This window comes from Pantherophis guttatus, chromosome 7 (genome assembly GCF_059756535.1).
Source record: "Pantherophis guttatus breed Tessera chromosome 7, ASM5975653v1, whole genome shotgun sequence".
Lineage (NCBI taxonomy): Eukaryota > Metazoa > Chordata > Lepidosauria > Squamata > Colubridae > Pantherophis > Pantherophis guttatus.
This window is the reverse complement of record NC_142069.1, coordinates 4,753,729-4,767,086: the sequence shown is the minus strand read 5'-3', so window position 1 is coordinate 4,767,086 and position 13,358 is coordinate 4,753,729. Positions and strand designations below refer to the sequence as shown.

Genomic DNA, 13,358 nt, shown 5'->3' with positions numbered 1-13,358 from the left:
AACATGTTAAAATTTTGATCGGTTTTGCCTTTCATGCCACCTTCACCCCGATGAGCGCATCTCTCCGATGGGAGCGAGAAGGCAGACAAGGTTTCTGCCAGGAGGGGAGATAATTTAGCTGGCTCTCCTGCATGACATCAGCGATCAAATAGCAGCCGACAACTTTTTTTCTTTTCTTTTTTTTTTCCAGATTGTCTGGGTCTCAAAGTGAGTCTCGGTGCCCAGCATCCTTCGGGCTCCTCCTATAAATTGACATGGGTGACCTTTCCCTCATGATCGCATTTCAAGGACACACACACCCACTCACATAAACACACACACACAAACAGTCACAGAGGGATACTAGCAACTGCTCGTCCTCTTAAATGGTTGACAGATTTCTATTAGCCTCGACGCTAAATTGTGTTTTGTTTGTCTTTGTGGGGGTAAATCCAGGGGTTTAAAAATGCGGGTCGTCCTCGATTTATAACCGTGACCACCTGAAGTTACAACGGCATTGAAAAAAGTGTCTGACTTCTGACCGTTTTTCATACTTACGACCAGAGGTGGGATTCAGCCGGTTCGCATCACTTCGGGAGAACCGGCTGTTAACTTTCTCAACAGTTCGGCAAACTGGTTGTTGGAAGAAATCATTAGGGGCAGAGAACCGGTTGTTAAATTACTTGAATCCCATCACTGCTTACGACTGTTGCAGTGTCCCCATAGTCACATGATCAAAATTTAGGCGCTTGCAACTGGCTCATATTTATGACGGTGGCAGTGTCCCGTGGTCATGTGATCCCCTTTTGCGACTTTTCATTTGATGATCAAACTAGGTAACATCATTTGCACTGATGATGTAACCTAGTTGGGTCATGAAACATCTGGCAAGAAAACCGCCAAGCTCAGAGAGCACCAAGGACCCCTCGGTTCTTCTCCTTCCCTTACTTCTCCTCCTTCTCCTTCCTCTTCATTCCTTTTCCTTCTCAGCCTTTCTTTTCCCCTTCCCTTCCTCCATCTCCTCCTGCTCCACTCCTTAAACTGCGAACCCCTTCTAACATTGATGATGTTACCTAGTTGGGTCATGAAACGTTGGCAAGAAAACCGCCAAGCTCAGAGAGCACCAAGGACCCCTCGGTTCAACCCTGATGTTCTGACCTAGGCTTCCTTTATCTCCCTTGGCACGCTGCCAAAGACCTAATTGGCAATTAGCTTTGCAAGGCCACACGGAGCACAGAGTCAAAACGGAGCTTCAGAATTTAAACCGACCAGCACGAACAAAGTTGCTTCCTGCAAAGGCTCATGTGCCTTTGCTCCTTCTTTATGTCTTATGGGAGGGGCCAATCATCTCCAAGCCTTACTTCTGAGTCGCCCCTTTTGTCTTAACTGTTCTTGCCTTCTGGCAGCTCTGTGCATGCGCGCACTGGGAATAGGCTCCCCCTGTTCCTCTGCCTCTCTGATGTCTGACTCTGGAGGCTCCGGAGTCAGCACATAATTCCCAGATGGCCCTGGCTCCCTCTCTGCCTCCGACGCAGAGCCCTTGTACGAGCCTTCCCCAGACTCCAGGATTGGCACCTCCTCACTGTCCAACTCTGCTGCCAGCTTTGCAGGCTGCCGATGAACCACAACACCTGAGCTATAAATATTGTCTTCTATTGGTAATCTTAATAAGGTCAGTTAAAGTGCTAATAATCATAGTCACACAACAGGTTCAACTGGGCCCATTGTAACCTTGGTCTCTATGATCCCTGCCTGCTTGCCCAGTTGATGGTCAATGCTCATATCTGTTCTTTCTTTTTCTCTTTTCTTCTGTCTTTCTCTCTCTCTCTCTCTCTCTCTTTCTTCCTCTTTCTTTCTCTTCTCTCTCTCTCTCTCTCTCTCTCTTTTTCTCTTTCTTTCTCTTTTCTCTCTCTCTCTCTCTCTTGGCTCCAGTGACTCCTTGAATTAAGGACAAAGGAACCCTCAGAGAACTTGATAGTACTTCAGAATCTCCTTCAGAAGGTTCTCCCAAGATGTGAATTTGCAAGGGTCCACCCCATCTAGGAAATCTTCCCAATATTCTCTCTGATATTTAAATATGAGCCAGCAAATGTGCTGCAGCTGCCAAAAAAGACAACATAGTTCTAGGCTGCATAAATAGAGGGATAGAATCAAGATCACGTGAAGGGTTAATACCACTTTATAATGCCTTGGTAAGGCCATACTTGGAAAACTGCATCCAGTTTTGGTCACCACGATGTAAAAAAGATGTGGAGACTCTAGAAAGAGTGCAGAGAAGAGCAACAAAGGTGATTAGGGGACTGGAGGCTAAAACATACGAAGAACGGTTGCAGGAATTGGGTAGGTCTAGTCTTATGAAAGGAAGGACTGGGGGAGACATGATAGCAGTCTTCCAATATCTCAGGGGCTGCCCCAAAGAAGAGGGAGTCAAGCTATTCTCCAAAGCACCTGAGGGCAGGACAAGAAGCAACGGGTGGAAACTAATCAAGGAGAGAAGCACCTTAGAACTAAGGATAAATTTCCTGACAGTGAGAACAATTAATCAGTGGAACAACTTACCTCCAGAAGTTGTGAATGCTCCAAGTTTTTAAGAAGAGATTGGATAACCACGGTGGCAGTAGATACACCCAGGCTTTTAGTCATGGGTGATTTCAACTTGCCATCTGTCGGTGAAACGTCTGAGGTGGCTCGGGAGTTCATGGCTTCCATGACGGCCATGGACCTGACCCAGTTAGTTCATGGCCCTACTCACAGGGGAGGTCACACTCTGGATCTGATTTTTGTCTCTGGCCAGTGGTTGAGTGGTCTTGTTATAGGGGATATAGACATGGAACCCTTGTCATGGACTGACCACTCACTCCTTCGCCTAGATCTTCGAACCGCGACCCCTCGCCGCAGGGAGGCGGATCCAATTAGATGGATCCGCCCCAGGCGCCTGATGGATCCTGATAGGTTCCAGACGGAGCTTGGGCCATTTCCTGAGGATCTAGCACATGACTCGGCCGAGGACCTGGTAGCCGCCTGGGATCGGGCGGCTGGTGGGGCCTTGGACCGAGTTGTGCCTTTGCGGCCTCTGACCCGATGCCGATCCCGGGTGGCTCCTTGGTTTACTGAGGAGCTGAGGGAAATGAAGCGCCGGAAAAGACGCCTGGAGAGCGGTTGGAGGGCCAGTCTCGCTGAATCTGATCGAACACTGGTAAGGTCGCATATTAAGACCTACCTAGTGGCGATAAAGACGGCAAAGTCTAACTACTTTTCCGCCTCTATTGCGTCATCAGGGAATCGTCCGGCCGCCCTGTTTAGGGTGACCCGCGCCCTGCTCCATCTGGGAGTGCGGGAGGATCCCTTAGAAGGCAGGGCGGAGGATTTCGGACAATACCTGTATGACAAAATCGCTCAGATCCGGGGGGATTTGGACTCTGACTGGGTAGATCAGGGCAGGGTGACGAGGAACAGTCTTGAGAATGTTATCTGGGAGGAGTTTGATGCTGTGACTCCCGATGATGTGGACAGGATTTTGGGGAGACTTAGTGCGGCCACATGTTTACTGGACCCGTGTCCCTCCTGGTTGGTACTGGCTTCCCGGGAGGTTACACGAGGCTGGCTCCAGGGCGTTATTAATGCTTCCTTGAGTGAGGGTCACTTCCCCGCTGCCCTGAAAGAGGCGGTGGTGAGGCCTCTCCTCAAGAAGCCGTCCCTGGACCCAGCAATATTGGCTAACTATCGTCCTGTCTCCAACCTTCGCTTCATTGCGAAGGTTGTTGAGAGTGTGGTCGCGCAACAGTTTCCACAATTCCTGGAGGAAACATCCTATCTGGATCCGTTCCAGTCAGGTTTCAGGTCTGGGCACAGCACGGAAACGGCATTGGTCGCGCTGGTTGATGATCTCTGGAGGGCTCGGGACAGGGGTTATTCCTCTGTTCTGGTCCTATTAGATCTCTCAGCGGCTTTTGATACCATCGACCATGGTATCATGCTGCACCGGCTGGAAGAGTTGGGGGTGGGAGGCACCGTGTTACGGTGGTTCTCCTCCTTTCTCTCCGACCGGTCGCAGTTTGTGTTGGCAGGGGGGCAGAGGTCGACCTCGAGGCCTCTCATTTGTGGAGTGCCGCAGGGATCGGTCCTCTCGCCCCTTCTGTTCAACATTTATGTGAAGCCGCTGGGCGAGATCATCCGTGGCTTTGGGGTGAGATACCACCAGTACGCTGATGACACCCAGCTGTACATCTCCACCCCAGGCCACCCCAACGATGCCCTTGAAGTGATGTCCCAGTGCCTGGAGGCTGTGCGGATCTGGATGGGGAGGAACAGGCTCAGGCTCAACCCTTCCAAGACTGAGTGGCTGTGGCTCCCGGCATCCCGATATAGTCAGTTGACTCCATCACTGACTATTGGGGGCGAGTCTTTGGCCCCCACTGAAAGGGCTCGCAATCTGGGAGTCCTCCTGGATAGGCAGCTGTCTTTGGAGGAACATCTGACGGCTGTTACCAGGGGGACCTTTTATCAGGTTCGCCTGATTCGCCAGTTGCGGCCCTTTCTTGATCGGGATTCCCTGTGCACAGTCACTCATGCCCTCGTCACCTCTCGCCTTGACTACTGTAACGCTCTCTACATGGGGCTCCCCTTGAAGAGCACCCGGAGGCTCCAGCTGGTCCAGAATGCAGCAGCGCGGGTAGTGATGGGAGCAACATGGCGCTCCCATGTAACACCACTCCTGCGCGAGCTGCACTGGCTCCCGGTGGTCTTCCGGGTGCGCTTCAAGGTGTTGGTTATCACCTTTAAAGCGCTCCATGGCATAGGGCCTAGCTATCTCCGAGACCGCCTACTGCTACCGATGACCTCCCATCGACCCGTGCGCTCCCACAGAGAGGGCCTCCTCAGGGTGCCATCAGCCAAACAATGCAGGCTGGTGGCCCCCAGGGGGAGGGCTTTCTCTGTGGGGGCTCCCACCCTCTGGAATCAGTTGCCCCCGGAGATAAGAAGAATCCAGGACCTCAATGCCTTCCGTCGTTCCCTGAAAACCTATCTTTTCCAGCAAGCCGGGTTGGCTTAAGAAGAAATTTTAAAACTTTTAAATCCTTTTAATTAGTCTGTGATTTTTAATTTTTTGGGCCAAATTTTATATATATTTTTAAATGTTTTAATATTTGTATTCTATGTTTTTTATCTTGGCTGTACACCGCCCTGAGTCCTCAGGGAGAAGGGCGGTATATAAATTCGAAATTAAATTAAATTAAATTAAATTAAAATTTGTCTGAAGAGATGTAGGGTTTCCTGCCTGAGCAGGGGGTTGGACTAGAAGACCTCCAAGGTCCCTTCCAACTCCTGTTCTGTTCTATTCTACTCTACTCTACTCTACTCTACCCTACCCTACCCTACCCTACCCTACCCTACCCTACCCTACCCTACCCTACCCTACTCTATTCTATTCTATTCTATTCTATTCTATTCTATTCTATTCTATTCTATTCTATTTCTATTCTATTCCTATCCTACCCTACCCTACCCTACCCTACCCTACCCTACCCTATTCTATTCTATTCTATTCTATTCTATTCTATTCTATTCTATTCTATTCTATTCTATTCTGCCCCAAACCTAGCCATCTCTCCTAATTAAGGTTAGGTTTTAGTTTCCGATATGTTATTGCCCCCCCAAATGCCCAAGAAAGAGCGTTTTATGCCAATGGGAGAACCTGACTACGTCAACCTAACCCAACATGGTTGCATGAAATGGATGGATGGGTTCTACGGTTGTCCCTTTCCACTGATCTAAGAAGATACTCAACGCACCAAGATCCATATCTGCAGCTTTGGGCCGATGAGAACAAGGCACGTTCTTGAAGATGGCATCCAGGAACTTCTCCTTCACTTGGGTGATGGTGTCGCAGTTCAAGATCTTCACTGGAATCTCAGGGCTGTTCACGTTATCCGGATTCACACAACTCAGCACCTGTAGGAGGTTGGTTGAAAGAAAAGAAACATATCAGAGTGACGTCTAGAACTTCACAAGTAATACAGTCGCGGCCAAAATTGTGGAAACCTTTTGGGAAAAGTGTACTTTTGAGGTTTGACGGCTAATAACACCACTTATTTTTGGAGTTTCAAGATAATCCTTTTTTTTTTAAATAACAAACTTTATTAAATTATCAAATAATTATAAAAACAATTAAAATATTCATATACATAGATCATATCATATATTTGACATTTCATTTCTATTCTTTTACATATCTATATATATTCTTATCTACTCATTATATATATTTATATATATATAATATATATTTATATATTATATATATATATATATATATATAAAATGCTTTTTAACATTTGTATTATATGTATTTTATCTGGCTGTTCACCACCCTGAGTCCTTCGGGAGTAGGGCGGTATACAAATTCAATAAATAAATAAAATAAAAATAAATAAAATAAATAAAAATAAATAAATATATTTCTTAACCTAGTCCCATAATCATTTTCCTGACAGTGAAGTCGTTGTTGGTATATATATAAAGTAAGCGTGGAAATACACTCTCAATTATCAATTCTCAATTTAAAATTCAGTATTAAAGAAAAGTAATAAAAGTTAATAAAAGTTTCAAGATAATCCTATTCTGCTGCTGGAATGGCCTGGGAATAGCCCAGACCTTCACTCAATTGAAAATCTATGGAGTCGGCCAGGGGTGAGTTATAATTTTTTTTTACTACTGGTTCTGTGGGCGTGGTTTATTTTGTGGGTGTGGCTTGGTGGGGGGTGTAATGTGATTGGGTGGGCATGGCCAACTTTTTTTTTTTTAAACTATTAAAAGCATTTTTTCTACAACCTTAAGAGGTTGCAGGAAAAAAATGCTTTTAGAAGCCTCTGACGATCAGGCAACTCAGCTGGGATCGCCAGAGGCTTTTAAAGGCATTTTTTTCCCCTACAACCTCTTCGGGCAAAGATGCTGTAGAAAAAAATGCTTTTAAAAGCCTCTGACGATCCCAGCTGAGCTGCGCGATCATCAGAGGCTTTTTTTTAAAATTTATTTTTAAAAGCACTTTTTCGGCCAAAGAGGTTGTAGAAAAAAATGCTTTTAAAAGTTTTTAAAAAAGCCTCTGTTGATTGTGCGGCTCAGCTGGGTATGGGGGGGGCAGGGATTTTTGCTACCGGTTCTCCGAACCACCCGCCTCCATCGCTACCGGATCAGGCGATCCGGTCCGAACCAGGAGCATTTCACCCCTGTCTATAACCCAGATTTAAGGAACTTTTCTCTCTCTCTTTCTTCCTTCTCTCCTTTTTTTTTTTAAAAAAAAATTTTTTTTTCTTTTAAACGGTTGCTTTTGAAGAGCAAACATTCTAAAATGTTAGCTTTGGCTTCAAATTAATATAATCTGACTGTAAGCAACGTTGATGATGTTGTCTCGACAGGGATACCCCTCTGTTCCATTAATTGCAAATAAGGGAAAGCAAATAAACCATCCACCGGGGAATTGCGTGTTTAAAAAAAACACACACAAACTGCTGGCATAATTGTTTCTCGTGGAGTCCCTGATCACTGCAGGCAACTGCCCAACAATGACACACTGTCTGTTGTTTAAAATATGGAAGCAACCTTCGGAATACAAGAGGCCTGTTCTTTGAACTCCGCGACTTTTAACTTTCAAATTTTCTTCTTGGCACTTTTGTGGCTTTACCTAACAATCTTCAGGTTTCCTGGCATCTGCAGGTAAAACGATTTTAAGAACCCTGTAAATACTGTAAAATCTCCATTCCCACCCCACTCCAGGGGAAGGATACTGTAAAATCTCCATTCCCTTCCCACTCCAGGGGAAGGTTATTGCAAAATCCCCATTTCCTCCCAATCAGCCGGGACTCGGGAGGCAGAGAATAGATGAGGGCGGGGCCAGTCAGAATTTTTACTACCGGTTCTCCGAACTACTCAAAATTTCCGCTACCAGTTCGCCAGAACTGGTCAGAACCTGCTGAAACCCACCTCTGAATACCACCCCTGCTGGGAAAGTGAGGTTTTTTCCAGAGGCAAATTGGTAGTTATTGGTGCTACCTGAAAGAGAACAGATTCTAAACTTCTGCGTCCAAGAGCGGTGAGTACATAACACTGCCCTTCCTCACAAACAGCCCTACCTACCTACAACGACGTCAACCACATCTTAAGCCACAACAACTTCACACGCATGACACTGCTACCTGCTCTTTTTTCTAAGGGGACTGCGGTAGAATGTGGGGTGGAGTCTGGGCAACTGAACGGAACTGAGTGTTCACTGACCAAATCCCCTTCCTGTTGCCAATGCGGTGTTATATTTATTTATTTATTTATTTTTAAATTTATATACCGCCCTTCTCCCTGAGGACTCAGGGCGGTGTACAGCCAGAATTAAAAAAACATGGAATACAAATATTAAAAAACAATTAAAATGTATATAAATTTGCCCCAAAATTTATAATACAAACCAATTAAAACATTTTAAAATTTCTTCTTAAGCCAGCCCGGCTTGCTGGAAAAAGTGGGTTTTAAGGGCACGGCGGAAGGCACTAAGGTCTTGGATTCTCCTTATCTCTGGGGGCAACTGATTCCAGAGGGTGGGTGCCCCCACAGAGAAGGCCCTCCCCCTGGGGGTCCCCAGCCTACATTGATTGGCTGATGGCACCCCGAGGAGGCCCTCTCTGTGGGAGCGCACGGGTCGATGGGAGGCCGTCGGTAGTAGCAGGCGGTCTCGGAGATAACTAGGCCCTATGCCATGGAGCGCTTTAAAGGTGATAACCAACACCTTGAAGCGCACCCGGAAGACCACCGGGAGCCAGTGCAGCTCGCGCAGGAGCGGTGTTACATGGGAGCGCCACGCTGCTCCCGTCACTACCCGCGCTGCTGCATTCTGGACCAGTTGGAGCCTCCGGGTGCTCTTCAAGGGGAGCCCCATGTAGAGAGCGTTGCAGTAGTCAAGGCGAGAGGTGATGATGGCATGAGTGACTGTGCACAGGGAATCCCGATCAAGAAAGGGCCGCAACTGGCGAATCAGGCGAACCTGACAAAAATATTCAGCAGATATATTGTCTACGTGCCCAGAGAGAGGAATATCTGCCTCTACGTAGGATCGAACTCACAGCCTCCTGTTTGTGAGGTGAGAGCTCCACCTCTAGGCCAACGCACCACTCATAAGTCATTTATTGCAATGCCATTGTAAATTTGAATGGTCACTAAATGAACTGTTGTAAGTCAAGGACTACCTATACTGCCCTTCCTCACAAACAGCACCACCTACAACAACCGCAGCCACATCTTAAGCCACAACAATTTCACACAAAAGTGGTCCCTCCATCTGCTCTCTGAGTACAAAGGCTCCCATTTCTGCTGTTTACTTGCAGGAAGCCGCCGTCTGGAGTACATATGGGCGATCTCGTGATCTCTCCGTTTTCCAGAGAGATTTTGACAGCTGGAATTCATCCTCTGATCATCAAATTCTGTCAATCCTGGTCCTTCAAGGACATCTAGTTTGCCACAACCCTCCTCAAAAGATCCCCTAGCTATTCTACACATTTGTGGTTCATGAGATCTTATGCCTCTTGAAAAAATGAGCTAGTACCAGAAAAAGTGGTATCAAATTTAGGATTTATTGCCACCCTAGACGAATGCCATGCCTTCTCCCCGAGACGGAGTATCAAACTCCTCAACAATAACAAAGCAATCTAGATTCTGCCAAGTTTACTGCAAAGAAAAGAGGATTATATTATAGAATCTTGAAAACTGAGTACATGTGTTCTGTAGTCTTTATTTGATCAGTGTGTGTTAAGACAGATCCTTCACGATGCCTTTGATCTCCTTCGATACTCGCTTTTGATTTAAGGGGAAGCTGGCTAGCAGTTATGAGATATGAAAGGAATGTTCCTGCGTTTTGTGTGCTGCGGTGTTTTGCAAATGTTCCATTCTTATGGGAAAATTCCATTACCCTGAGATTTCGGAGCTCAAATCCCCCAAATCTTTGAGAGGAGAAAGAGAAAGGAGAAGAGAAGAGGAGGAGAGGACTGCACTAATCATTTCTTCAGAAATAGGCTGGAAAGAGTCTGAGAATTCAGAACAAACTATTATTGTGCACTGCCTAGTTATGGTTTGTGGGAGGGAGGGAGGGAGGAGGGGGAAGGGAAAGGGAGAGGGGGGAGGGAGGGGGGAGAGAGGGAGAAGGGAAAGGGAGAGAGATAGAGGGGGAGAGAGGGAGGGAGAGAGAAAAAGGGAGAGGGAGGCAGAGAGGGGGGAAGGGAAAGGGAGAGAGAGAAAAAGAGAGAGAAAGAGAGGGAGGGAGGGAGAAAGAGAGGGAGGGAGGGAGAAAGAGAGGGAGGGAGGCAGAGAAAAAGGAGGAAGGGAAAGGGAGAGAGAGAGAAAGAGAGAGAGAGAGAGAAAGAGAAAGAGAGGGAGGGGAGGGAGAGAGAGAAAGAAAGAAAGAGAAAGAGAGGGAGGGAGGGAGAGAGGGGAAAGGAAGGGAGAGAGAAAGAGAGGGAGGGGAGGGAGAGCGAGAGAGAAAGAAAGAGAGAGAAAGAGAGGGAGGGAGGGAGGGCGAAAGAGAGGGAGGGAGGGAGAGAGGGCGAAAGGAAGGGAGAGAGAAAGAGAGGGAGGGAGGGAGGGAGAGCGAGAAAGAAAGAAAGAAAGAAAGAAAGAAAGAAAGAAAGAAAGAAGAAAGAGAAAGAGAGGGAGGGAGAGGGAGGGAGGGAGGCAGAGAGGGGGAAGGGAAAGGGAGAGAGAGAGAGAGAAAGAAAAAGAGAGGGAGGGGTGAGAGAGAAAGAGAAAGAGAGAGAAAGCAAAATAGAGGGAGAGAGAGACGCACACACAGAGAGATGCTATGCTGGCTGGGGAATTCTGGGAGTTGAAGTCCACACATCTTAAAATGGCGAAGGTTGGGAAACGCTGCTTTAAAGACTTGCTCTCTGCCTTTCTGTCCCATTATCAGAATCTTGGCTAGCATCTGCAAGACGCAAGGCCTTTTCTGAAATAATCCCCCCCCCCCAGCTACACAACCGACAATCCACCAGACACCAATTGCTTTTGCTTATTCAGGATCCCGCCAGAGACTTGCAATGGGGAAGCCTGCTGTTCGTGTTGGTTTTTTTGCCAGGGCAGCTTTGCCTTTTTTTTTTCCCAAAGAATTTTTGAGGCCTAATTGGTGAAGCGACACATGGCAGATCTTGGAAATACAGAAGTGGCTAGGGTTTTTTTGCCAGGGCAGCTTTGCCTTTTTTTTTTCCCAAAGAATTTTTGAGGCCTAATTGGTGAAGCGACACATGGCAGATCTTGGAAATACAGAAGTGGCTAGGGTTTTTTTTTTCAGGGGGTGTTTGCAGTGCGTGGGCGGGGTGGAACAGTGGTTAGAATGCAGTATTGCAGGCTAATTCTGCTGAGTGCCAGGAGTTCGATCATGACTGGCTCAAGGTTGACTCAGCCTCCCGTCCTTCCAAGGTTAATCAAATGAGGACCCAGATTGTTGGGGGCAAGAGGTTGACTCTGTAAACCACTTAGAGAGGGCTGTAAAGCACTGTGAAGCGGTATGTAAGTGTATGTGCTTTTGCTATCAATTTACCATCTATCTGTGGTGGCGCAGTGGTTATAAAGCAATATTGCGGGCTAATTTTGCTGACTGCCAGTGGTTCAATCCTGACCAGCTCAAGTTTAATTCATCCTTCCATCCTTCCAACGTCAGTAAAATGTGGACCCAGATTGTTGGGGGCGATATCAAGAGTGGGATTCGGCCGGTTTGGACCAGTTCGGATGAACTGGTAGCTCCGACGATCAGCTGGGAGTGAACTGGTAGCTCTGACGATCAGCTGGGAGCGAATCGGTAGCTCCGAAGATCAGCTGGCAGTGAACCAGTAGCTCCAACGATCAGCTGGGAGCGAACCGGTAGTCTGACAATCAGCTGGGAGCGAACCGTAGCTCCAACGATCAGCTGGGAGCGAATCGGTAGCTCCAAAGATCAGCTGGCAGTGAACCAGAAGCTCCAACGATCAGCTGGGAGCGAACCGGTAGTCCGACAATCAGCTGGGAGCGAACCGGTAGCTCTGACGATCAGCTGGGAGCGAACCGGTAGTTCCGACGATCAATTGGGAGTGAACCAGTAGCTCCAACAATCAGCTGGGCCCGCCTGCCCGCCCCTGCACTTTACTTACCTATATCTTCACAGCTGATTAGCGCGGCAAAGCTGATTGCCGCGCATCAGCTGTTTTAATTCCCTAGCACTAATGCGGAAGGTGATTTTTCGTTCAATTGTGCATGTGCGCATAGCACGCATCTGGCCCAGGCACGCATAAAGCGCTGGTGCGAAGCGTGCGATCACCGAACCGGTTGTTAAACCGGTCGGATCCCACCACTGGGCGATATGCTGACTCTGTAAACCGCTTACTAAGAGTTGTAAAGCACTGTGAATCAGTATGTGATCTATCTATCATCTATCTGTGGTGGCACAGTGGTTAGAATGCAGTATTGCAGGCAGTACTCTGCCGACTGCCAGGTGTTCGATCCTGACCGGCTCAAGGTTGACTCAGCCTTCCATCCTTCTGAGGTTGGTAAAATGAGGACCGAGATTGTCAGGGGCAACAGGCTGACTTTGTAAACTGCTTAGAGAGGGCTGTAAAGCAGTGTGAAGCAGTATATAAGTCTAAGTGCCATTGCTATTCCTCGATTTACGGAACCCTTTCATGATGATTGCAGGTCATTACATGACCACATCTCCTTAACTGAACTCTGCGATCGTAAAACGAACCCATTGTTAGCTATGGGCTGGAGGTTTTTTACCCCAAATTGGCAGTAAATGCTGGTTTTTGTCAAAAATATTGTAAATTGTGGTCACGTGCCTGGAGGATGCTGCAAACAGATGGAAATAGAGAGAGGCCGATAGCCAAGCACACAAAATGAAGTCATGTGACTGTGGGAGGGGCCCCACAGGAAATAAAATCTTTTGGGGAGTCCGTCATAACTTCAAACGGTCGCTAAGCAGCCGCTTGTCAGCTGTAAAGTCAAGAAGTTATGATCATGATCATGTGATCGATGCTCCGCCCATTTTTTTTACCCGCATCACGGTTAAAACGGGTCACATGACAGGAGACGCCATCTTGATTTTTTTGACCGCCCCCTAGTTGTTTTGATTGTTCTATCATGCAATGAACGTCTTCCAAGGAATTTTTTTTTAAAGCCCTGGGAGAATGTAGCACGATAAACATCAGAAAGCTGTGTAATGTCCTTTTTCCTTTTTTTTTTTTAATGGTATCTATATTTTAAAATCTTATTATTGGAATTACTGTTCAAGGGGAGGCGTCTCCGTCCTTCCCTCCCGCTTTCCTCCGCAGCTCACAAAGAATGTGGCTGAGAAAAATGCTTTTCTTCATCTCCTTTTC

General features: G+C 47.1%; 1 protein-coding gene across 2 annotated transcripts in view; it reads right to left on the bottom strand.

Annotated features, from left to right (window-relative positions):
- Nucleotides 1-13,358, bottom strand: part of PLXNA4 (plexin A4) — a 525,881-nt gene that overhangs the window by 49,149 nt on the left and 463,374 nt on the right. For both annotated transcript variants that reach the window (XM_087873566.1, XM_087873567.1), the window contains exon 25: nt 5,772-5,931. In XM_087873566.1, coding sequence (XP_087729692.1) covers nt 5,772-5,931 — 160 coding nt within the window. The remainder of the gene's footprint in view (nt 1-5,771; nt 5,932-13,358) is intronic.